Raw genomic sequence first — 24,808 nt, forward strand, 5'->3', positions numbered from 1 at the left:
GAGAGCGGGCGGCGCGGGGGGTTGTGGGGCGGCGATGGCGGCGCCTGAGGCGCGGGAGGCCGCCGTGTGAGGCGAAGGAGGAGCGGCGGCGGCGGCGGCCCGCAGGGTCCCTCGGGGTCCGTGAGTGTCTTTTCCCCGCGCCCCGGCGGACGCCCGCTCCCCTCCCCTCCCCTCCGGCGGAGTGACCGCGGACGGGTCACTCCTCTCGGCCTCCGTCCCCTCCTCTCTACACGGGCCTCACAGAGAAGCCGCGCGCCTCAGCGGAAAGAGCCCCGGGCTGACGAGGCAGAGGTCATGGGTTCCAATCCCGCCTCCGCCACTGGGCAGCTGGGGCCCTGTGGGCAGCTCACTTCACTTCGCCTCAGTTCCCTCATCTGTCAAATGGGGATGAAGACTGGGAGGCTCACGTGGGACAACCTCATTCCCCTGTCTCTCCCCCAGCGCTTAGAACAGTGCTCGGCACCTAGGAAGCGCTTAATAAATACCAACATTACGATGATGATGAGGCGGTCCTTATCGTGATGATGATTGCTATTACTTGTATTATCATAATAAGGACCGCCTCATTATAATAATAGTAATTATAATGCTAATAATATACTATATCATTATATGATGCTTTATAGATCCTATCACCATATTATAATGTCTGATAATGCTATAGTGCTAATAATAATACTAATAATCATAATAAGGACCGCCTCATTATAATAGTAATTATAATGCTAATAATGTACTATATCATATGATGCTTTATGTATTATATTACTACATTATAATGTTTGATAATGCTATAATACTACTACTATTACCACTACTAATAGTAATTATTATAATAAGACCACCTCGTCATCATCATAATAATTATAATATTAATAATGTACTATATCATTATATTACTTTTATATGTATTACTATATTATAATGTCTAATAATACTGTAATACTAACAGTGCTAATAATAATAACAGTAATGATCATAATAAGGACCGCCTCATCATTATAATAATAGTAATTATAATACTAATAATATACTATATCACATTATTGTTGTATATATTACCTTACTATATTGTAATTAATTCATTCATTCATTCAATAGTATTTATTGAGCGCTTACTATGTGCAGAGCACTGTACTAAGCGCTTGGGATGAACAAGTCGGCAACAGATAGAGACAGTCCCTGCCGTTTGACGGGCTTACAGTCTAATAACAATAGTATAATACTAATAATAATACAAATAATCATAGTAATTATTATCATAACAAGGATCCCCTCATCATCATCGTAACGATGGCATTTGTGAAGCGCTTACTCTGTGCAGAGCACTGTTCTAAGCGCTGGGGTAATAATAATAATAATGTTGGTATTTGTGAAGCGCTTACTATGTTTAGAGCACTGTTCTCAGCGCTGGGGTAATAATAATGTTGGTATTTTTTAAGTGCTTACTCTGTGCAGAGCACTGTTCTAAGCTCTGGGGTAATAATAATAATGTTGGTATTTGTGAAGCGCTTACTCTGTGCAGAGCACTCTTCTAAGCGCTGGGGTAATAATAATGTTGGTATTTGTGAAGCGCTTACTATGTTTAGAGCACTGTTCATTCATTCAATAGTATTTATTGAGCGCTTACTATGTGCAGAGCACTGTACTAAGCGCTTGGGATGAACAAGTCGGCAACAGATAGAGACGGTCCCTGCCGTTTGACGGGCTTACAGTCTAATCGGGGGAGACGGACAGACAAGAACAATGGCACTAAACAGCGTCAAGGGGAAGAACATCTCGTAAAAACAATGGCAACTAAATAGAATCGAGGCGATGTACAATTCATTAACAAAATAAATAGGGTAACGAAAATATATACAGTTGAGCGGACGGGTACAGTGCTGTGGGGATGGGAAGGGAGAGGTGGAGGAGCAGAGGGAAAAGGGGAAAATGAGGCTTTAGCTGCGGAGAGGTAAAGGGGGGATGGCAGAGGGAGTAGAGGGGGAAGAGGAGCTCAGTCTGGGAACGCCTCTTGGAGGAGGTGATTTTTAAGTAAGGTTTTGAAGAGGGAAAGAGAATCAGTTTGGCGGAGGTGAGGAGGGAGGGCGTTCCAGGACCGCGGGAGGACGTGACCCAGGGGTCGACGGCGGGATAGGCGAGACCGAGGGACGGCGAGGAGGTGGGCGGCAGAGGAGCGGAGCGTGCGGGGTGGGCGGTAGAAAGAGAGAAGGGAGGAGAGGTAGGAAGGGGCAAGGTGATGGAGAGCCTCGAAGCCTAGAGTGAGGAGTTTTTGTTTGGAGCGGAGGTCGATAGGCAACCACTGGAGTTGTTTAAGAAGGGGAGTGACATGCCCAGATCGTTTCTGCAGGAAGATGAGCCGGGCAGCGGAGTGAAGAATAGACCGGAGCGGGGCGAGAGAGGAGGAAGGGAGGTCAGAGAGAAGGCTGACACAGTAGTCTAGCCGGGATATAATGAGAGCCCGTAATAGTAAGGTAGCCGTTTGGGTGGAGAGGAAAGGGCGGATCTTGGCGATATTGTAGAGGTGAAACCGGCAGGTCTTGGTAACGGATAGGATGTCTCTCCAGGGTGTCCCTGAGATGGAAGACAACGGCGACGAGGCCTCGCTTCACCGGCTGGAGGGCGTCGACGTGGAGACTCAAGTCGGAGGCCTCATCTGCAAGACCAAAAGCGCGGCCAGCGAGCAGCACGTTTTCAAAGCCCCGGCACCGCGGCCCTCCCTGCTGGGGCTGGACCTGCTGGCTTCGCTGAAACGGAGGGAACGGGAAGAGAAAGACGACGGGGAAGACAAGAAGAAGTCTAAAGTCTCTTCCTACAAGGACTGGGAGGAGAACAAGGATGACCAGAGAGATTCGGAAGACGAGGGGGATGACAGAACTGGGCGAAGCGGTAGGAAAGACAGGTGAGAGCCGTTGGCGGGGGATGCATCGGAAAGAAGGCTGAGCGAGGGACGGCAGGGCCCGGGGATACCCTGCGTTCGTCCCCTCTCGGAGACTCAGATCTCCTTTTTAGCCTTCAACTCTTTAATCCTCACAGTGCACCCTCTAGACTGTAAGCGCTCTGTGTCAGAGAATGCGCCTGTCTGTTGCGTTATCGTACCTCCCGAGTGCTCAGTACGGTGCTCTGCACGCAGTAAGCGCTCAGTAAATCCGATGGAATGAACGCGTGAAGTGCCCGAGAGGTCGAGGGGGGCAGGAATTCGCTCAGTTTTCCCTCCGGAGACGGGGAGCGAGACATTAAGGGACTGTCCGAGTCGGACAGCGAACGGGCGACGGATCTGGTGTCAGACCCGACCTCCTTCGATTCGAGTCAGTGCCCCGGCGGGGAGATCGGGCCGGTAGGGAGGATGGAGAGGGAGACCGGGAAGCCTCCCCCGGGCCCAGAAGACGCGGAATGCGCCGGTCAGCCGAGAGTCCTCCGCTAACCTTGTAAACCTTCCTTCCCGCTTCCTCCCGTAACAGGCAGTACCGGGCTGCCCGGGTAGAGACTCCATCCCACCCTGGCGGGGTGAGCGAAGAATTCTGGGAGCGCAGCCGACAGAGAGAGCGGGATAGGCGGGAGCACGGAGTGTACGCCTCTTCCAAAGAAGAAAAGGACCGGAAAAAGGAGCGAAGTCGGGATCGAGACCATGATCGGAAGAGGGACCGAGGTAGCGGTCCCGTCGGAGATGGTGGTGTTGACGACGATAGTTATCATTGTGGCATTTGACCCCTTAATAATGTTGGTATTTGTTGGTATTTGTTAAGCGCTTACCGTGTGCCGAGCACTGTTCTAAGCGCTGGGGTAGACAGAGGGGAATCGGGTTGTCCCACGTGGCGGCTCACAGTCTTAATCCCCATTTTACAGATGAGGGAACTGAGGCCCAGAGAAGTTAAGTGACTTGCCCACAGTCACACAGCTGACAAGTGGCCGAGCCGGGATTTGAACTCATGACCTCTGACTCCAAAGCCCGTGCTCTTTCCACTGAGCCACGCTGCCGTGAGCCCCCCGTGGGGCGGGGACTGTGTCTGATCTAATTATCTTTCTTCACCTCAGTGCTCGGTACGTAGTAAGCGCTTCGCAAATACCACGGTCATCATCATTATTATTATTATTATTATTATTATAAGTGCTTACTCTGTGCCGAGAGCCGGGCTGGGGCCAGTCCCTTCAGATCAGACCCAGTCCCTGGCCCCGTGAGAGAGAACGGGTATCGAGCGGCCGTTTCACAGAAAAGTGCAGTGACCCGTCCAGGGTCACCTGGCAGGCAGATGGCGGAGCCGGAATCCGGCCCCAGGTCCCCCGCCCTCCCGACCCAGCACTCGCACCTGAAGGTGGTCGGGGATCTCCTGCCTTGCGGTCGGGGGGTGGAGCGGGCCGAGGCCGGACCCCAGGACTCTGAGGTTCGGCCCCGGCTCTTCCCGCAGATGAGCGCGACCGGAGTCGGCACGGCGGCAGGTCGGAGCGCGATGGCGCTTCCGAGCGGAGCAGCAGGAGGAGTGAACCGGAGAGCCCTCGGCACCGACCCAAAGGTGCGTGTCGCTGCTTTTTCCGGGCCGTCCGCCGGGCCTGGACGTGGAAGGGCGAGGGGAGGCGGGTGTGCCCGCTACCCTGCCCCCCACCCGCAATCAATCAGAAGCATTCACCGAGCACTTCCTGCGTGCGGAGCACTGAGCGCGAGCGCCGGGGCCGCCGAAGCTGGGGTGGCGAGGCCCCGTTCCACCGGGTCCCTCCCTGGTCCCGGGGCCGTGCGCCTGCTCGGCGTGGAGCTCCACAGTGGGCGGTGGGCCTTTAAAGTGCCTCCGTGCACCGGGCGGGTGAGGCAGGGATGCCCGGTGGCCTCCATCCTCGCTCGGCCAGGAGCACCTCTGGGCGCGGCCGTGGAATCGGAGGAGACCGTCCCCGTTCTGCTTCCTTTGGTCCCAGATGCGGCCACCCCCTCCCGCTCCAACTGGGAGGAGGACGACAGCGGCTACAGCAGCTCTCGACGCTCACAGTGGGAATCGCCGTCCCCGACGCCCTCCTCCCGGGATTCCGAGAGGAGCCACCGCACTTCCTCGACCCGCGACCGAGACAGGTGAACCCCGGGCCGAACGGCCCGGCCTCTTCGGGGGGCGGTGGGCGGTCCCGGAGTTAAGGGTCGGCGGGGGAGCTCGGGAGGAGAGCTTTGGGATGGCCCGGGGTTGAAAAAGGACTCTCGCGAGGGATTTCGGACGCCTCTGGCAGTCGCCTCCTCTCTCTCTCTCGAGCCGTTGACCCGCCTCCCACCTGCGGAGAGACTGCGTTTCGAAGGTCTCCAAACTGGAGGTTGCTTCGCGACAGCCCCAAAGACACCCGCTTCCTCACCCGCTCTTGTCTCTAGTTCCGGACTCGCGCCTTTTCCCCTGGGGCAGTGGCGGGCAAGCTCTGGTCCGCGTTGGGGGCGGCAGAGCCTTGGCGGTCGGGAGGGAAGAGGCGTTTCCCTTTAGGAAGAAAGACTGGCCGGTCGTAGATTTCAGCGGTCCTCTCCGTTCAGGTCGGTGAGGAGCAAGTACGTCGATGATACCCCTCTACCCACCCCATCTTACAAATTCAACGAGTGGGCCGATGACCGGAGGCATCTGGGATCCACTCCTCGACTGTCCAGGGGCCGAGGTGAGGAACTCTCTTGCGGGAAGGAGGGTAACGGAGGTGGCGGAAGGTGTGATGAAGCGGGGGCGTGGAGGTGGGCGGGGGAGGTGGTGCGTTCTGACCCCGTTGGTCAAAAGCAAAGGGGGAAGGCGAGCGAGAGGCAGCGTGGCCTGGCGGCCGGAGCGGGCTCGAGCTACTCCCAGCTCGGCCACTTGTCTGCCGTGACCTCGGCCGAGTCGCTTCGCTTCTCCGTGCCTCGGTTACTTGGTCTGTAAAATGGCGATTGAGACTGCCAGCCCCAAGTGGGACGGGCACCGTGTCCATCCTGATCGGCTTGGGTCTGCCCCGGCGCCCAGTACGGTGTCCGGCACGTGGTAGACGCTTAACCAGTACCATCAGAAAGAAAAGAGCGAGGGCTGCCTTCCCCCCGGAGCGTTTAGGAGATGGTCGGCACCGAGCGGCGAGAAGGATGTAGCGGGGCGTGGGCGCAGGCTGAACGAGCGTCTTTCATCCTTCAGGGAGGCGAGAAGATGGAGAGGGCGGGATCGCCTTCGACACGGAGGAGGAGCGGCAACAGTGGGAGGACGATCAGAGGGTAAAGGCCTTTTTTGGAGATCCCCGAATCCCTCGGGCGTGGGGAGAAGGCGGTGACAGTCAGGCTCCGTAGAAATCGAGGAAGGCGACTGGAACGGAGCAGCCCGATCCTTTGGGGAGCACGTGTGTCGTGTGGGCTTTCCGGAGGGAGAGGTGAGGGGCTCGGGTGGGTGGCCCGTGGGCTCGCGGTCGCCCGGCTGAGGTGCGGGACCGGATTGCCCGCGGAGGAATCTGCCCGGGACCGGGAATGACGGCGTGGAGTCGACGTCGCCCGCGCTGCGGATCCCGGGGCGGGGCCGGTCCCGTCCCCCCCCCCCCCCCGGTCGGACTCCCCCCGCGGCCGTCGGCCTCGCCGTGCGGGGAATTTGCGAAGGGTCAGTAGCGCGTGAGAGCCTCCGGATCCTACCGTCGGGCGGCCCCGTCGTCCCGCGCGTTGGCCGTGACGGGCCGATTCCGTGCGGCCCTTCCCCCTTCGCGTATAACCGTCCCGCCCCGCAGCTAACCGGCGTTCCCCCGGAGGATCTCCGGCCCGTGCTTCTCATTTAAGCCGCGGCCGCCCGCCTTTCGGGCTAGAGGGGCGGGGGAGAGCGGGGCGGCCGTCTCGTCTCCGGCGCCTCCGTCGGCCTCCCCCTCGGACCGCCCCTCGTCTCTTCCCCGCAGCAAGCCGACCGGGACTGGTACATGATGGACGAGGGGTACGACGAATTCCACAACCCCCTCGCCTACTCCTCGGAGGACTACGTGAAGAAACGAGAGCAGCACCTGCACAAGCAGAAGCAGAAGCGCATCTCCGCTCAGCGGAGACAGATCAACGAGGTGGGGCGGGAGGGGGGAATCCCAGCCGGCGCGGATCGCCCCAGCCGGCCGCCACCCCGCCGGGAGGGCGGCCGCGGGGGACGAGTGCGGATTGAGCCCGATGACCTTGAGCACTATAGTACCTTTGCAGTCCATCTCTCGTTTCTCCGAATGGGAAATCTCTCCCGCTCCTCCAAATGGGACATCTCTCATCTCCCTCACCCCGCAGCCCCTCCCTCGGGATAGCTTCAGTCGACCAGCCGGTCGTATTTATTGAGCACTCGCTGCGTGCAGGGCACCGTGCTGAACGCTTGGGAGAGTACAGTTTGAGAGAGTTGGTAGACACGTTCCCGGCTCGCGTGATTAATAATGACGATGGAAATCATCATCATTTCATAATCACCGGAGAAGCGGCGTGGCTCAGTGGAAAGAGCCCGGGCTTGGGAGTCGGAGGCCATGGGTTCGAATCCCGGCTCTGCCCCTTGTCAGCTGTGTGACTGCGGGCAAGTCACTTCACTTCTCTGTGCCTCAGTGACATCTGTAAAATGGGATTAACTGTGAGCCTCTCGTGGGACCACCTGCTTCCCCTGTATCTACCCGGCGCTTAGAACAGTGCTCTGCACACAGTAAGCGCTTAACAGATACCAACATTATTATAATTGGGATACTAAGTGAATACTCTGTGCCAAGCACCGTAGCCAGCGCTGGGGTAGATACAAGATAACCGAGTTGGACACGGTCCCCGTCCCTACCCGGGGCTCATGACGTTCCAAGATCTGTTTCTCGGGGACCGCTGATTAAGCTCAGTCGGTCTCGGGCTCCGGGCCTCTCCCTTCTCCGGAAATACCGGGGGATCCTGGGAGCGGCCAGGCAGAGAGGCACCGGTGGCTTCGTCTCTCGGATGCCGACGATTCGACTCCTCAGTTGGGCTGGATGAGCGTCTCTGGGGTTTCGAGGCCGTCGGATTAACGAGGGGTCAGAAGGGCCCGCCCGCGGGTTTCCGGCACTCGGCGGCCACGACTCCTTTCTCCGCCCGACGGTCGAGAGGCCGGGCTGAGGTGGTGACCCTCCTCTGCCGCCTCTCGGAGGCCTCGTCTGGCGGCGCCGCCCGCCGCGGCCCTCCGACGGGGCCCGCGGGGAGTTGGCCGGCTCGCCCTGAGCCGTCGCCGCCCGACGTGAAGCCCTTTCCTCCCCGCAGGACAACGAGCGCTGGGAGACCAACCGGATGCTGACCAGCGGCGTGGTCCATCGGCTAGAGGTGGACGAAGACTTCGAGGAGGATAACGCGGCCAAGGTGCATTTGCTGGTGCACAATCTGGTGCCCCCGTTCCTGGACGGACGGATCGTCTTCACCAAGCAGGTGAGGGCTCCTCTCCGGCGGGAGGGAGGAGCGGGAGAGGGCGGAGAACCTCGCGGAGAGGCAGACCGTAGCCGCCGGGGGCCGGGCGCGGGCCGGGCCGTCGGCTTTCAGCAGACGCAGGGGACTGACTTGGAATCGCCGTTGCCCTCTCGCAGCCGGAGCCGGTCGTTCCGGTCAAGGATGCCACGTCGGACTTGGCCATCATCGCTCGGAAAGGCAGCCAGACGGTGCGCAAGCACAGGGAGCAAAAGGAGCGGAAAAAGGTCGGTCTCCTGCCTCGTCCACTGGCTCTTGGTGGTGGTATCTTTAGCGTTCGTCCATCGCCAGCGCTGGGGTAGATGCGAGCTAATTGGCGAGGTGACCGAGCCACGGCGAAGTGACCTGCTCGAAGTCACACAGCAGAAAGGTGATAGAGAGGGGATCGGAAACCAGGTCCCTCCGACTCCCCGGGCCGTGGTCTATCACTGAGCCTCGCTGCCTCCCTCCGGGACGGGGGAGACCCAACCCTGCGCCGTCGGGGCAGAGTTAGCGGGACCGCGGCGCTACTCGTCTTCACTGGCCCCTCGGGAAACTCTCTTGCGGGGACAGAGGATCGGCTGTGATGCGATTGCCATCGGGAACGATGGAGGACAGGCCAGCGCCTCTCTTCACCCAGCCCAGTACTAAGAGTGTTAAGTGCTTAGTGTGTGCAGAGCACTGTATCGTTCAGTCAGCGGTATTTATCTATCGAGCGCTCACTGTGTGCAGAGCACACTGTAACAGAGCCGGTAGGTACGTTACCTGCCCACAACGGGTTGAAGCGCCGAGAAGGGATTCGCGGGTGGGAATCTAGCAGGGTCCCTTTCCTCAGAGAGCCCACCTCGCCAATTTCGCGAGCTCCCCTTGATGTTTACGTTCTCTGTTTTCCTCAGACTCTTGGTATTAGAGCGTGGGGTTCAGCATTCCCACTCTGTGCGGATATTTAGTGCTCCCGTGGATATTTCTCCTCGGCTCCCGAAGGGCAGATTTTTCCCTCGACTGTAATGCATCTGGGAGTTCCCCAGCGTCCTTACCTGCCTGACCCTGCCCTCTCTTCATGATCTTTTAAGGCTCAACACAAGCACTGGGAGCTGGCTGGGACCAAACTGGGAGACATTATGGGCCTCAAGAAAGAGGAAGAACCGGACAAACCCTTGACCGAAGATGGCAAAGTGGATTACAAGTGAGTGCGAGTAAAGGTCTCATTTCCGGGAACGATCTCGGCGGCGTCTGGGGCCCTGCTTCCGGGAATTGGCAGGACTCTAGCGGGGCTCCAGACCGGCCGGGTGAGAGGTCTTTCAGGTCCTCTTGAGCTTCCTTTTTCCGGCCCCGCCTCCCAGAAGTCTGGCTCGGGATTGATAATGCTCGTTCGTTCCTTCGGTCGTATCCGTTGAGCGCTTGCCGTGTGCAGAGCACTGTACTGAGCGTTTGGAAAGTGCAGCTCAGCAACAGAGGGAGACAATCCCTGCCCGCAGCGGGCCCACAGTCTAGAAGTGCACGTAGCAGAGCGGGGGGGGGGGGGGGGCGCGTCGCGCGTCGAAGGCGGCCAAGAGGTCCAGAGGGAGGAGGATGGGGTAGAGCGCGTTGGTCTTGGCTGTGAGGGGATCGCCGGTGGCCTCGGAGTGAGGTCTCGCGAGGGTGACGTGAGGGGACAGGCTGGGCCCCGGGAAGTGTCCTGGACCGTGCTGTCTGAGCTGTTCATTTGAAGAGCGTTCTCTTCTCCGTGAAGAATCTCACCGCGGCTTATCCCCTGAAGTCTATTCTGCGGCTAATGATCTGGCGTAAGCGATCAACAAATAGCAATCGATCGATTAACTTAGAGGCGTTGGGGCTAAATGCAAGCCTGTCCCCAGTCTGGCAGGCACTGCAATCTTGGGTGCCTAAGTCTACAGGTGCAAAACGATCGCCCCGGCCAGCGGGCCCAACCCGCAGAGAAGCCCGCTTAAACGGGTGCCGTCGGCTCCGGCTGCAGGTGGCCCGGGGGTCTCGCTTCCAGGTCCCGCAGGAGGGGGAAGCCGAGTCCTTGAAACCTGAACTCCGGCTTCCGTCCCCCGTCTGCTGGGGAGACGGAACCCAATCGAAGGAGACGTCGAAGGGTGTGTTCCCCTGCTTTCCCCTGCCTTGCTTCGTAGCAGAGTGGCGAGCGGGCCACGGGTGGGAGGTGGGGAGGGGGTTTGCTGCCGGAGCCTGGCCCAAACCATCTGGGTCTGGCTCCGTGCTGACCCGCCCCGGTCCCGCGGCGCCCGCTGGCCCGCCGGTAAACCGGAGCCTCCGTCACCCGCTGGACGCTTGTCACGGCCCCCGACAGACGGGCCGTGAGGAGGTATGGAAGGATGTGCGGTTCCCTGACTCTCCTTGGAAAAGTGGCATCCCTACTTCCGACTTGGTTGAAATTTGGGCGCGGGCCCCCCGCTCCGTTCCTGGGGCCCCAGTAGGTGTATTTCAGAGTTCCGCCCCCACCCCCATTCATCTCTGGTGAATAAGCGCTCATCGTGGTGGCCGTCGGCAGCTGCGACCCGCCTCCGTTCTGGGTATTTAATCTAGCGCCGTCCGTGGAACTGTTTTGTTCCATTTGTTCCCAGGAAAGTAGTAATCCCAGGGGAGCCGGTTTTTAGACGGTCGGGACAAGATTCCCGTTCTCCTTCACCTGGGAGGAGGCCGGTGCGGACGAGGTCGCGTTGCTAGTCACGGGCCTCTCGAGAGCAACCGTGAGCGTGGGAGCAGGGAAGAGGCCGGGAGGCCGGACGGGGCATCGGGGCCTCAGCCTGCCGGTGGTGCGTTCCCAGGACCGAGCAGAAGTTTGCGGACCACATGAAGAAGAAGAGCGAAGCCAGCAGTGAATTTGCCAAGAAGAAGTCGATCTTGGAGCAGAGACAGTACCTGCCTATCTTCGCCGTTCAACAGGAGCTCCTCACCATCATCAGGTATTCCCGTCGGGCAGGGAGGAGGTTTTCGGCGTTCGGGGCGTCGGGGCTCCCCCCCCCGCCGTTCGTTCGGCCGGAGCCTCCGCTCGGGAAGGGAAGGAGAGTCCTTGGGGTCTCCTTCCGGCCTCTGCGCGCTGCCCCGGGTGGGCTCCCTTACCTCAGCCCCCCGCTGATGGCCCGGACTCACCGTTTATTCTGTCCCTCTTCCTCCAGCTGAAACCGATCTTAAAGTTAGCTATTTCCGCAGGGGTCCAGGATCAAAAAGCCAAAGCTGGCAGGTTGACTGGCCTCTTTGGTTTGTTGATGAGAGTTTTCGCTCGTCCCCCTGACGGCGGCCTTCCTGTCTGGACCGTTGGGTAGCTCCGCCCTGCCCAGTCCCTCTGACTCGTCTCTGGCCCCTCTCACTCGCCTCCGACCCGAGGGCTCGCTGGGCTCAGAGTGACGATGATAACGTTAGCGTTTGTTTAGGCGCTCATTATGTGCAGAGCACTGTTCCAAGCACTGGGGTAGATGCAGGGTGATCAGGTCGTCCCACGTGGGGCTCCCGGTCTTAATCCCCATTTTACAGATGAGGGAACTGAGGCCAGGTGAAGTGACTCGCCCACAGTCACACAGCTGAAGCCGGGATTCGAACCCATGACCTCCGACTCCCAAGCCCGGGCTCTTTCCCCTGAAGCCGGGGCTCCGTTCTTTCTTTCTCTCTCTTGCCTTCGCCCCGTTTCCCGAGCGAGAACCGTCCTTGGGGTGAGGGGATGGGTGGCCTTTTCCGCGGGGACCGTCGGAAAAACCGATGGCTAGGGGTGGTACGGCTGCCGGAACGGGGGACCGGTTAGCCTTTTTAAAGTTTCTGGGGGCCGGTTCGGGTTCTTCTCCACGGTCGAGTTTAAGCGGCCCTCCCCTCCACTTCCTGGTCTTCTTCCTCTTCCTAGGGACAACAGCATCGTGATCGTGGTGGGGGAGACGGGGAGCGGCAAGACCACTCAGCTGACCCAGTACCTGCACGAGGACGGCTACACGGACTACGGCCTGATCGGCTGCACCCAGCCCCGGCGCGTGGCCGCCATGTCGGTGGCCAAGCGAGTCAGCGAAGAGATGGGAGGAAGCCTGGGGGAGGAGGTGACGGGGGCGGGGGCGGGGGGGGGGGCGGTTTGGACTGGGGTCCGGCGGCGGCGGGGAGCGGGCTCGTTAGCTCGGCGGAACGGCGCCGGAGCAGAGCCGGGGCGACGTTCCGGGCCACCGGCGAGGGGGGGCAGGCTGCCTGCCGGCCCGGGGGGGGGGGGTCGCCCTCCGACCCCCCGCCCGCCGGAGCCCCTAGAGCCCCTCCCTCCCCGATCTTCCAGGTGGGCTACGCCATCCGTTTCGAAGACTGCACCTCAGAAAACACAGTGATCAAGTACATGACCGACGGGATCTTGCTCCGGGAGTCCCTGCGGGAAGCCGACCTGGATCACTACAGCGCCATCATCATGGACGAAGCCCACGAGCGTTCGCTCAACACGGATGTGCTCTTCGGGCTCCTCCGGGAGGTCGGGCCAAGGAGGGGCGGTTTCGGGCCCTTTGGGACCCGGGGTCGAGTCGGGTCTCCCCTTCTACTGCCATCTCCCGCCGCGTTGCTCCGAGCGCTTGCGGACCGCCGGCCTCCGAAGGGAAGGGTCGGCTGGGCCCGGGGGGATTTCGTCACCCGGTCCCGGGAGGTGCCGGCCTGGGGTCCGGGCCGAACTCCCCGGGCGGCGTGATGGGAGAGTCCGCTTCTCACGACCGGCCCGTGGCCTCTGACTCTCGGTCCTCGCTGCGGGTTCCGGTCCGGTGGGCGATGACCCCAAGACGGCCGGGAGTCCCGCAGCCAAAGACGGCCCTCCGCCGGCCCGGCGGCGACGCTCCACTCGCTGACGGGCTGACCCCGGGGGACCTTCCCGCCTCCTCCCTCTCTCTCTCTCTCTCGAGAAGCAGCGTGGCTCGGTGGAAAGAGCACGGGCTTTGGAGTCAGAGGTCGTGAGTTCGAATCCCGGCTCCGCCCCTTGTCAGCGGGGTGACTGTGGGCGAGTCACTCCGCTTCTCGGTGCCTCAGTTCCCTCGTCCGTAAAACGGGGATTTAGACCGTGAGCCCCACGTGGGACGACCTGATTCCCCCGCGTCCGCCCCGGCGCTTAGAACGGTGCCCTGCACGTAGTAAGCGCTTGACGAATACCAACGTTATTAGGTGGTGGCTCGGCGCTCGGACCTGAAGCTCATCGTCACCTCGGCCACCATGGATGCCGAGAAGTTCGCCTCCTTCTTCGGGAACGTTCCCATCTTCCACATCCCCGGCCGCACCTTCCCCGTCGACATCCTCTTCAGCAAGGTATCGGGGTCCGGGCGCCTCTCGCCCGTGCGGACCGGGGTGGCCGCCTCCGCTCGCCTAAGAGGGAGGGAGGGTCGTGCGGTCGCGGGGGCAGCCGAGGAGCGGAAGCCCTCGGCCGTGATCCGGCGTGGTTCGGCTGAGGGCCTCACCGGATCGGGGCAGTTCGGCACCCGACCTCCGAGCCAGAGCATCCGGGACGCTCGGTCGGCGGCGGGGCGGGGCGGGGCGGGGCGGCGGTGGGTCCGTCCCCACCCGACCCGTCCGTGCCGCAGACCCCCCAGGAGGACTACGTCGAGGCCGCGGTGAAGCAGTCCTTACAGGTGCACCTGTCCGGAGCCCCGGGAGACATCCTCATTTTCATGCCCGGCCAGGAGGACATCGAGGTGAGGGGCGCCCCCGCCGATTCGGCCGGCCCGGCCCCCCGCGCCGTGGGGACGGTGCCGGCCTCACCGCGCTTCCTCGTCCGCAGGTGACCTCGGATCAGATCGTGGAGCATCTGGAGGAGCTGGAGAACGCCCCCGCCCTGGCCGTGCTGCCCATCTACTCCCAGTTGCCCTCCGACCTTCAGGCCAAAATCTTCCAGAAGGTACCCCGCCTCGCCGCGGCCGCGGAGTCTGGGCCGAGCCCCCGCCCCGGGGAGCGGAGCCGAAGGCCGGTCTTCCCGGGAGCTGTCGTTTCCGCTTCTCCGGGAGTCCCCCCGCCCCGTCCCGTCCCGTCCCGTCCCGTCCCGCGGCCTCCGTCCCCCCCGTGACGTTCGGACCGCCCCTCTCCCCTTCGTCGCTTCCAGGCTCCGGACGGCGTCAGGAAGTGCATCGTTGCCACCAACATTGCCGAGACCTCGCTGACTGTGGACGGCATCATGTTTGTCATCGATTCGGGTTACTGCAAGCTTAAGGTGAGAGAGGGGAACGGGAGGAAGGGCCTCCGAGGGCCCGGAGGCGGCTCCGCTCGGGAAGCCGGGCGTCTTCCGGGCGGGGCCCGAGGCTAAGCGGGGACCCCCAGCCGAACGCCCCCGCGGTACTCCGGCCCGCCACGTGAGGGCCCCGGCGGACGGCGCCGGGACGCCGGGCTCCTCCCGGCCTCCCGCTGCCGGGGCTCGGCGGGAGTCGGCTCGGGGGGGCCCTCCCTCCGGCAACCCCCGCCCCCCCACCCCGGTCGGGGCCGGTGGGGGCCCCTCCCCAGAGGGCCGCCGGCCCGGTCCCCACCGCGCGGGCCCCCGGAGCCGGCACCCGCTTGGCTCGGGTCCCTCTCCCTGCGCCGTACAGACCGGGGAGTCCTCGTCCCGTTGTCCCGAGGGCGGGGGTTCCTCTGCCCTTCCGCCCGACCGGGAAGCTCCCGTGGGCTCGGAGTCGGGGGGGGGGGGGGCGGGGTGGGCGTCGAGGGGTCGTGGGCGGGAGCGGGTCTGGGCTAGCCCACCCAGCCGAACCCGCCGCCGGTCCCGGGGTGGGCGAGTTGGTGGGACGGCTCTCCGTTCTCGGCCTCGGAGGGCGGAACCCACCCGTCCCCGCCGGCCCCTCCACGTCCCCCGGGGGTAGAGGGAGGCTTGGGGGGTTCCCGCCCCCCACTCGGAGGCGGGTGGGGGCTGCCGCCGCCCGAGCCCGGCCGGTTGGGCGCCGCCCTCTTGCATCCGGGGAGGGGACAGGAGGGAAAGAGAGAGGAAGAGACGCACGTCTGCCGGTGCCAGCCCGATGCGGCACCCCTCTGCGCTGTGTCTCCGCCTCGCTTCCTCTCCCTTCCCTGCCCTTCCTTCTTCTTCCTCCCTGCCCTTTTCCTCTTTCCCCCCCTCCCTTCCCCAGCGGGCGGCCGCCTCTGGCGGAGCGGCGCCGTCAACGCCGTGCCGCGTGTAGGGTGACCCGATGGTGTCGTGCGAGGGCCCCGTAGAAACGGCCGGGCCGGCGGCGGGACGGGAGGGATGGGGGACGGTGGAAGCCGATGGTCTTCAGCCGCCGCCCCGCGGGCAGTCCGAGGGGGCGAGCCGGGGGGTGAGGCGTTGGAGGCAGTCGGATCCGCCGTGAGCCAGACGGCGTCGACGTGCGCTGGAACGGCACGACGGACGACGCCCCCGAGGTTGCGGCTCGTCCGGCTCGTCCGCGCGACGCGGCTGCCGCCTCGGCCCGCCGCGGTGCGGCGGGAGGTGACCGGGTGGCTTCCGGGCTTCGCCCCGCGGCGGCGGGCCGCGCCGTCGGCCGATCCCCCGCCGCCCTTCTCCCAGGTCTTCAATCCCAGGATCGGGATGGACGCCCTGCAGATCTACCCGATCAGCCAGGCCAACGCCAACCAGCGGTCGGGGCGAGCCGGCAGGACGGGCCCAGGTCAGTGCTTCAGGTAGGAGTCCCGCCGGAAGGCTGGCGTCTCGGGGGGGGGGGCGCTCCGACGAGGCGGCCGGTTGGCCGGCGGCCGGGCGGTTGCCCAGGACCCCCCCGGGCGAGAGGAGCCCGCTTCCCTGGTGGGCAGGAGGAGAGCGGCCCCTCTGGTGCCCCCGTTCAGAGCTCAGCGGGAGTTTGCCCCTCGGTCCGACCGATGGAGGTTTTACTCCGTATCGGGCGCTCGGCAGAGTACGGTATGACAGACACGTCCCCCGCCCGCGGCGAACCCAGAGTCTAGAGAAGCAGCACGGCCCAGCGGACGGAGCACGGGCCTGGGGGTCGGAAGGATTCGAGTTCCGATCCCGGCTCCGCCGCTTGGCCCCCGTGTGGCCTCGAGCGCCTTCTCTGCGCCTCAGTTCCCTCATCTGTAAGATAGGGATTAAGGCCGATCCCCGTGGGAGACGGGGGACGGCGTCCCACCCGATTATCTCGTGCCTACCCCGGCGCTCAGAACGGGGCCTGGCACGGTAGGAAGCGCTCGGCGGATGCCGTCATTCTCAGTGAGGGTCCAGCCGTCCGTCGGGAAGCCCCTCTGTCCGTGCCCCCAAGTGGAGGAGACGGTTCTGTCGCTCGTCGGGTTCGGGCGCTCATCGGTCAGGACGTCTCCCCTCGCTGCCCTTAGCCGGGCGTCACTTTCATCAAACGAACCAAGCGTACGGCGGCAGGGGAGCGAACGGTCTCAGCGTCCCGAGGCGGGGGTCGACCGCCTCCTTCCCGCGGTCGGGGCGAGCGCCGCGGAGGGGCGAGGTGGGGGTCCCGGATACTCGTGGAGTACTCCCCAGACCTTTAACGCGCATAGGCTCCACGAGCTGCGCGTGGAAGACCGGCGGCTTTCGGGACCGCCCGGTGCCGAGAGAGGCTCTAAGGAGTATTTGGACTTGTTTGGACAGGGCCTCCTGGGTCGGGACCCTCTAGACTCTCGGTAGGGATCTCCCACCGCCTCCCCCCCCCCCCCCCCCCCCCCACCGGTCTCCCGGGTGCCGAGGGAATGGTCTGTCACCTCCGCGGTTTGCCTCTAAGGCAGCGAGGCAGGCCGACCGTGGAATCGGAGAGATTCGAAGCGTTGAAGCGGGAGGGGAGTCCTTAAAGATGGCTCCTCCCGCCGCCGCTCCGGGATCTGGAGCGCGCGTTCCTCGGCGGGGTGCCGAGAGGGGCGGTCGGCCCAAGCCCGAGGAGCGGAGCTCGTCCGTCCCTCGGTCCCCCGGTAGCCGTTGAGCGCTTCCCGTGGGCGGAGCGCCGCCTCAGGCCCTCGGCGGGGTCCGACGCGGCGGAGGCGGGAGGGACGATCCTTGACCGTCCCGTCCGCGTCGGGCCCCCTGCAGGCTGTACACCCAGAGCGCCTACAAGAACGAGCTCCTGACCACGACGGTGCCCGAGATCCAGCGGACGAACCTGGCCAACGTGGTGCTGCTGCTCAAGTCCCTCGGGGTCCAGGACCTGCTGCAGTTCCACTTCATGGACCCGCCCCCCGAGGACAACATGCTCAACTCTATGTACCAGCTTTGGATCCTCGGGGCCATGGATAATACAGGTACCCGACCGGGCACCCCGAGCCCCCTCCCCTCCTTCCCTCCCGCCCCTCCGCGTCGCCGAACCGTGCGCCGCGCCGTTCTCCCCTAGGCGGGCTGACCTCCACGGGCCGGCTGATGGTGGAGTTCCCCCTGGACCCCGCCCTCTCCAAGATGCTGATCGTGTCGTGCGACATGGGCTGCAGCTCGGAGATCTTGCTCATCGTCTCCGTGCTCTCCGTCCCGGCCATCTTCTACAGGCCTAAGGTGCGGAGGGGGGAGGTCTCTTCCCGCCCCCCCCCCCCCCCCCGTTTCTCCTCCGCAGCCACGGCAGCGGGCTCCTCCGGGTCGGGCCGGGCTCCCTTCCCCCGGGGGGGCCGGGGGAGGGGGAGGGGAGTCCCCCGGGACCGCCGGGCCGGGCGGAGGGAGGCCGCCGTCGGGCCGGACGCCCGCGCGGGCCGGTCTCGAGCCCCCCGCCGTCTCGTCTCCCTTCGCCGTCCCCCAGGGCCGAGAGGAGGAGAGCGATCAGATCCGAGAGAAATTTGCCGTCCCCGAAAGCGACCACCTGACCTATCTGAACGTGTACCTGCAGTGGAAGAAGAACAGCTACTCCACCCTGTGGTGCAACGATCACTTCATCCATGCCAAGGCCATGCGGAAGGTAGGCGTCGGAGCGTTGGCTCCGCCCGGGCCGTTGATTGGGTCGCGTCTATCAAGCGCCTGCCGTGTGCCGAGCGCCGGACCGGGCGCCCGGGAGAGCGCAGTGCGACGGTCGACGGTGAAGATCCCATCCCACGACAAGCTCGCGGTCTGGAGCGGGGGGAGGCGCGCGTGGACCGGTACAGATAAACGCAGTTACGGGAATGCGCGTAGGTGCCGGGGGGCCGGGAGAAGGGACAAGAGCGAAGGGAGCGAGTCAGGGCGACGCGGAAGGGAGCGGGAGGTGAGTCCGACGGGGCCCCGGCCCGGGGAGGGGAGGGGGCGTTTGGCCGGGGCCTGAGGCCGCCTTGCCCCACTGCAGGTGCGGGAGGTGCGGGCCCAACTGAAGGACATCATGGTGCAGCAGCGGATGAGCATGGCGTCGTGTGGCACGGACTGGGACGTCGTCAGGAAGTGCATCTGCGCCGCTTATTTCCACCAGGCGGCCAAGCTGAAGGTGAGGCCGGGAGGGCGGGACGGAGCCGTCGGTCAGCGGCCTGGCTTCGGCCCCTACGGCGGGGGGCGGGGGGTCGTGTCGGGGTTCGGCGGTGTCAGAGGGAAAGCGGGTGGTCCCGTTCCCCTCGGCGGGGAGTTGGCGGCGTAGAGGAGGACGGGGGGGAGGGCCGCCCGGTACCCCGGCCGAGAGAAGACGGGGGAACGGGTCGGTCGGAGGCCGCGAACGAGAACGTGCCGTGGCGGGAAATGAGCAAGCGCGAGGGAGGCGCGGTGGACTTAGGGAGTTAGTGTGGGAAGACTCCCCGGAGTAGGTGAGGTTCTCTCCCTTGAGCTCGGAGAGAGGGGAAAGCTAGTCGGTCGCCGGTATTTACCGTGCGCGGAGGATCGTACCGAGTGCCCGGGAGAGCACTTACAATTGAGGGGATAGATGTGATCGCTGCCCACAAGGAGCTTGAAAGTAGACCAGAGGAGACGACCGACGGGAAAAGGAATTTCAGATGGACGGGTACATAGGCGCTGAGGGGCCGGGGGCGGGATGGAGATCAACGTGGTCGAGGGTCACCGGCCCGAGCGCGTAGGTGACGTAGAAGGGAGGGTGAACGGAGGAGGCGACGGTCGGGGAAGGCCGCCTGGAGGAGATGAGGTCCTCCCCCGCCCTCTGGCCCTCCCCACTGCTCCTCCCCCTCCCCTCAACGCCGTGCTCATCTGTATAGATGATCTATCACCCCCTTTATTTTGTTAGAGGCGTACCTCCCCTTGATTCTACTCGTCGTGATAACGTCGTCTCGTTTTTGTCTCGTTCTGTTTCGCTCTGCCGTCCGTCTCCCCCGCCTGGGCAGCGAGCCCGTCACCGGGCAGGGATGGTCTCTGTCTGTTGCGGAGTCGTACATTCCAAGGGCTTAGTCCGGTGCTCTGCACCTTAGCGAGCGCTCGGTAAATCCCACCGAATGAACGGGATGGGGTTTCAGTGGGGGTACTGAAAGCTGGGGAGACCGGTGGTCTGCCTCCGGATTCTCGTTAATTCACAGGTTAGCAAAGGGGAGGCAGGGGGACGTTGCTGCCGGGGCCGGGAACCTCCCGTTTCCCCCGGGTTCGTGCGGGCGTCCAGCGTGGGCCTACAGCTGGTTGCCCCGTGTTTATGACAGCCGGGCGGTTTGAGGTCCGGTTGGGTATCTCACGGGCATCTTCGAGGAGTGCGGTTGCACCGTCAGCGTGGAGGGTCCCCGACCGGCTCGGTCTTCCCTAGGGGATCGGGGAGTACGTGAACATCCGGACGGGGATGCCCTGCCACCTGCACCCGACCAGTTCCCTCTTCGGAATGGGCTACACGCCGGACTACATCGTGTACCACGAGTTGGTCATGACCACCAAGGTGAGCGCGCCCTTCTCGTCTCCCGGGCCGGGGGGCCCGCCCCCCCCCCCGCCCCCGCCCCCGCCCCCGCGGGCCTCGGACTTCTCCGCGCCGCTCTGGGGCCTGGGCGGTCCTGCCCGGTCTTAGCGGGGAGGCCCTCGGAGGGTGGGTTGGGAACGGGGAGAGGGAGCTTTGAACAGAGAGGTTCATCCGTGAGAAGCCCGCCGTCCCAGGACGAGCGGATCGGGCCGTGCCTCGCTCGGGGGAAGGAGCCCAGCGGGCCGTGCCCCGGGAGCGGGCTGCTTCCACGTGAGGGTGACGGAATGGGGTCGAGAAACGGGGGCGGGAGCCGGAACGAGAACGCGGTCCCGGAGTCGGCGTCCGTCCTCGATCCGTCGATGGGCGGCGCGTATCGGGCGCTCGTCGTGAGCGGAGCGCCCCGAGGGGCGCTCGGGAGGGTCCGACGGCCGGTAGGCGCGTCCTCCTCGCTGGAGGATGTGGCCCCGCGGCCGCCTTCGGACCGCCTGGACCCCAACTCTCCCCCCGTCCGCACCCCTCCTCCCCCGACACCCCCCCCCCCCCCCGCAGGAGTACATGCAGTGCGTGACGGCTGTGGACGGAGAGTGGCTGGCCGAGCTCGGACCCATGTTCTACAGCATCAAGCACGCGGGGAAGTCACGCCAGGTAAGGCTCTCGCCCGCTGGGCTCGGCCGGGATGGCCCCCCCGAGGGAGGCGGGATAGAGACGGGATAGGGGGGAAAGGCACGGAGGTTGCCCTCCGCCGGCCACCGTCCCGGGCTGAAACCTAGCCGTGGGTTGGTAGAGAAGCGGTCCCGGCCGGCGTCGGGGGAGCGGGCGGGCGGCGATTTTTCTTTCACGCGCGATCGCGACGCGGTTCCGAGTCAGAGCTCCTCGGTCCGAGAATCGCCTCCCTCCTCCGCGACGGATAAGATCTCTGAGGGGTTAGCGCGCGGAAAAGGAAGCGGGGCTCGGTGAGCACCTCTGATCTGAGAAAATGAGCGGGCCCGAGCTCATGAGCCCGCGAGAACGTGACCCAGAGGCCCCTGGTGGCAGAGAGGGGGCTCGGCTTGACTCAGCCGGCCTGTCGGGAGAGGGCGGAGGTGAGGGTGGGAAGCGGGGTCCCCGCCCTCGGGAGCGGGCCCGGACACCGCGCGGGTTCCCGGCCGCCTCGGCCTCCGCTCCTCTTCCCGTCTCGCAGGAGAATCGCCGGCGGGCCAAAGAGGAGGCTTCTGCCATGGAGGAGGAGATGGCTCTGGCGGAGGAGCAGCTGCGCGCCCGCCGGCAGGAGCAGGAGAAGCGGAACCCTCTGGGGAGCGTGAGGTGAGGCGCGGGCCCGAGGTCTGGCCGAGGCGGGGGCGGGGGCCCTCCTCCCCTCCCTGGACTCGGCCGGGTTTGGGGCCTCGAGTGGCCCAGGAGGGAGAGCGGGGCAGATGATGGCCCGAGGCCCCCGGGGTGGGGGCTCCGGAGGCGGGCAGAGCCTCACCTCGCTAGACTCTCACCCGTTTCTTTGGTTCTTTGCGAGGCAGACTTTCCCTCCGCCGGCTTTTCTGACAATAATAATAATTAGGGTATTCGCTAAGCGCTTGCCCTGTGCAGAGCACTGTTCTGAGCGCTCGGGGGGGGGGATAATCGGATTGTCCCACGTGGGGCTCGCTCTTTTCGATCCCCGTTTTTACGGATGAGGGGACCGAGGCACAGAGAAGTTGTGACTTGCCCAGGGTCACACAGCGGACGGGCGGCGGAGCCGGGATGGGAACCCACGACCTCGGTCGGACTCCCAGCCCCGGGCTCTTTCCGCCAAGCCACGCCGCTTCTCGGTCAGCGGTTCCAGTCGGTCACTGCTGCGTGTTGGGCGCTCACCGTGTTCAGAGCGCTGTGTCCCGAGCGCTGGGGAGAGTAGGAGAAGCAGCGCGGCTCACGCGGAGAGAGGCCGGGCTTGGGAGTCGGAGGTCAGGGGTTCAAATCCCGACTCCGCCGCTCGGGGGCCGGGGGACGGTGGGCGAGTCGCTTTACTTCTCTGGGCCTCCGCTCCCTCGTCCGTAAGATGGGGATGAAGAGCGTGAGCCTCGCGGGGGCCCGCCGGATCGCCCCGCGTCTCCCCCGGCGCTTAGAACGGCGCTCTGCGCGTAGGGAGCGCTGAACGGACACCGACGTTATCGTCGTTCTTCTCATTCCCCCTGGACTGTAAGCCCGTGGTGGGCGGGGCCTCTGTCGTCATACGATACTCTTCCCAGAGCGTAGGACGGGGCTTTGCACACAGTAGGGGCTCACCGAATACGTTGGAGTGCCCGAGCGGATGGATGAATGAGTGACCCACCCCCGCTCTGTCCGTCCAGGTCCGTGAAGATCTACACCCCTGGCCGGAAGGAGCAAGGGGAGCCCGTGACTCCCCGCCGGACCCCAGCCCGCTTTGGTCTGTAGGGGGGCGTCCGCCCCCCCCCCCCCCCGCCGAGGGAGAGGAGCGCGGAGCCGGGCCGCCGGGCCCCGCCGGGAGCCTCCGGCCGGCGCTCGCCGGACGTCTTCCGTCCCCGGATCCTAGCGGGAGGCGCTCCGGCCGAGGCCCCTCTCCCCCCCACCCCGGACTGTGCCGGCCGCGGCCGGCTCCCGGCGCCCCGGGAGCCCCCCCCGGCCCGGGGCGCTTCGGGGACGGGCCTTCTCTCCGGCCCGACGGGGGACTGACCCGCCGCCAGAGCCACCGGGCGGCACGAGGACCGGCCCGGGCCCGGCAGGCCGACCCCGGGCGGTCCGGCGTAGAAACGTCACCGCGCCGTGCCCGCCGTGGCTCGTTTTTTAATCCTCGCGCAGAGCGGTAGAATGGACGGGGCGGGGGCGGGCGGGACCGTAACCTGCTCGCAACCCACAGCTTTACAAATGACTTTATTGTTTGTAAAAACCTTACCGCATTGCCGCCTGTTGCTTTTTCGGGGGGGGGTGGTGGGGGGGGGCGGGGGGGGGAGTCCCCGCCTCCGGCCGCCTCGCCCGGGGGCCTGCCGCTGAGCTCCGGCCCCGCTTTCGTTTCTCCGTCCCGGGAACCGCCCCTTTCCTCCTCGCCCCGGAGGCTGTGGCGAGGGAGGCGTCCGAGGGGAAGGCGGAACGTCGGCCCGCCGGGGGCCGGGCTTCGCCGCGAGGGCAGCACGAGCGGACGGCGGGCCGAGGCGGGGGCCGGCCTCGAGGCGGGAGAGCGCGCGCGTCGGGCAGGGGGAGCGGGCGCCGCGTGAGAAGCGTCACCGGGCAGCCGGGCTTTTTTAACGAGCCCTCGGCTCCGGCGGCGCCGGCCCGTCCGAGGGCGGCGCGCCCTCTTAGCCGCCGTCCCTCGGCCGGATCCGCCCCCGTCCGCTTTGCGCGTCGAGTGAGTTGCGGCTGGGCGTCGGCGGCGACGCCTCCGTCGGCTCTCGCCCGCCGTGGCGCCGCGGGGAGGGGTGCCGCGGGGGAGCGAAGGACTGGCGTCCGGGACGGAGAGGCGGTGGGAAGCTCGGATTCCCAAGGTTTGGGGCTGGGCAGGACGGAGGGTAAGTCGGCGGGGAGGAGCCGCCGTCTTGCCCTGCGCGATCCGTGAACGGTGGACGACCGGACCCTCGGAGACGGGAAGCGACGTACCCGGGTCTGGGGTCTCAGTGCCCGCAGCCCCCCGGAGATGGAGGAGCGGCGTGGTGTGGCGGATAGAGCCCGGGCCTGGGAGTCGGGCGGTCGTGGGTTCTAATCCCGGCTCTGCCCCCCCCCCCCCCCCCCCCCCCCGGTCTGCTGTGTGACCTCGGCCAAGTCACTTCACGTCTCCGGGACTCACCTCGTCTGTGAAATGGGGATTGAGACCGTGAGCTCCACGTGGGACGGGGACTGTAGCCAACCCGATTTGTCTGTGCCCACCCCGGCGCTTGGCACGTAATAAGCGCTTAACGTACACCACGGTCACCGTCTCGTGCCGGGGTGGGGGAGACCCGCTGCTTTGCCGTCTCGCCTCTCGTCCCTCCCAGCTGTAGCTCCGCCGCTCGTCAGCTGTGCGACCTCAGGCAAGTCACTTGACCTCTCTGGGCCTCAGTTCCCTCATCTGGAAGATGGGGAGATGAAGACCGTGAGCCTCACGTGGGACGACCTGACTAGCCTGTATCTACCCCGGCGCTTAGAACGGTGCGCTGCACGTAGTAGGCTCAGTGGGAAGAGCCCGGGCTTTGGAGTCGGAGGTCACGGGTCCGGATCCGGGCTCCGCCACTTGTCGGCCCTGTGACTGTGGGCAAGTCACTTCTCTGTGCCTCAGTCACCTCGTCTGTAAAATGGGGATGAAGACTGCGAGCCCCACGTGGGACGACCTGATTCCCTTGTGTCTACCCCGGCGCTTAGAACAGTGCTCTGCCCGTAGTAAGCGCTCAACAAATAACCAACGTTATTAGTAGTAGTAGTAGTAAGCGCTTAAATACCAACATGATGATTATTATTATTATTATTATTTGACTGCCACGCCCACAGGAGAGGTTTAAAAACGATTTCTGTGAATTTCAGTCCTACCGATCTCCAAAGCAGGGACGAAAATATACCCTTCGGGAGACCAGAGTCACCTCTGCTGAATCTCCAGGAGCCGGGGGCGAGGAGAACGTGAGGCTAGCACAGGCGCCGGCTTCCTGGCGGGTCTTCTCCCTTCCCCCGCCCCGGTGAGATTCCGTCAGAACGGGGAGCGGAGAACGCCGCGTCGACGGCCGACGCGGCCCTCCCCGGCGATCCGCCGCCGCCTTAGTGTTCGGTGCACGGGGGCGGGCGGGCCGGCTCGCCGCCTCGAGCCTCACGCCGTCGGTCT

At 64.5% G+C, this 24,808-nt stretch overlaps 1 protein-coding gene across 2 annotated transcripts; it reads left to right on the forward strand.

Annotated features, from left to right (window-relative positions):
• The first annotated feature begins 22 nt into the window (after window positions 1-22).
• DHX38 (DEAH-box helicase 38) lies at window positions 23-22,926 on the forward strand. Of its 2 annotated transcripts, none has more exons than XM_029076257.2 (27): window positions 23-120; window positions 2,568-2,902; window positions 3,462-3,649; window positions 4,407-4,511; window positions 4,906-5,056; window positions 5,495-5,613; window positions 6,108-6,184; window positions 6,844-6,999; window positions 8,177-8,338; window positions 8,494-8,601; window positions 9,427-9,539; window positions 11,143-11,280; window positions 12,210-12,396; window positions 12,621-12,806; window positions 13,481-13,621; window positions 13,894-14,004; window positions 14,091-14,207; window positions 14,409-14,516; window positions 15,834-15,946; window positions 17,310-17,518; window positions 17,608-17,762; window positions 18,001-18,156; window positions 18,517-18,651; window positions 19,897-20,022; window positions 20,590-20,685; window positions 21,221-21,342; window positions 22,359-22,926. In XM_029076257.2, the coding sequence occupies exons 2-27, from the start codon at window positions 2,580-2,582 to the stop codon at window positions 22,441-22,443; spliced, it is 3,687 nt and encodes a 1,228-aa protein (XP_028932090.1). In that variant the 5' UTR covers window positions 23-120; window positions 2,568-2,579; the 3' UTR covers window positions 22,444-22,926. The 2 variants fall into 2 exon arrangements, with proteins under 2 accessions (XP_028932090.1, XP_028932091.1); XM_029076258.2 differs by having other exon boundaries at window positions 34-116.
• The last annotated feature ends 1,882 nt before the right edge of the window (window positions 22,927-24,808 follow it).

The sequence above is a fragment of the Ornithorhynchus anatinus genome, chromosome 11 (assembly GCF_004115215.2).
Source record: "Ornithorhynchus anatinus isolate Pmale09 chromosome 11, mOrnAna1.pri.v4, whole genome shotgun sequence".
NCBI lineage: Eukaryota > Metazoa > Chordata > Mammalia > Monotremata > Ornithorhynchidae > Ornithorhynchus > Ornithorhynchus anatinus.

What these genes read in the sequence shown, in the direction of transcription:
- DHX38 (XM_029076257.2), top strand. Translation starts at nt 2,580, where the DNA reads ATGGAAGACAACGGCGACGAGGCCTCGCTTCACCGGCTGGAGGGCGTC. An exon ending in AGGCCAAAATCTTCCAGAAG is followed by an intron (nt 14,208 to 14,408) that starts GTACCCCGCCTC and finishes CGTCGCTTCCAG; the next exon opens with GCTCCGGACGGCGTCAGGAA. An exon ending in ACGCGGGGAAGTCACGCCAG is followed by an intron (nt 20,686 to 21,220) that starts GTAAGGCTCTCG and finishes CCCGTCTCGCAG; the next exon opens with GAGAATCGCCGGCGGGCCAA.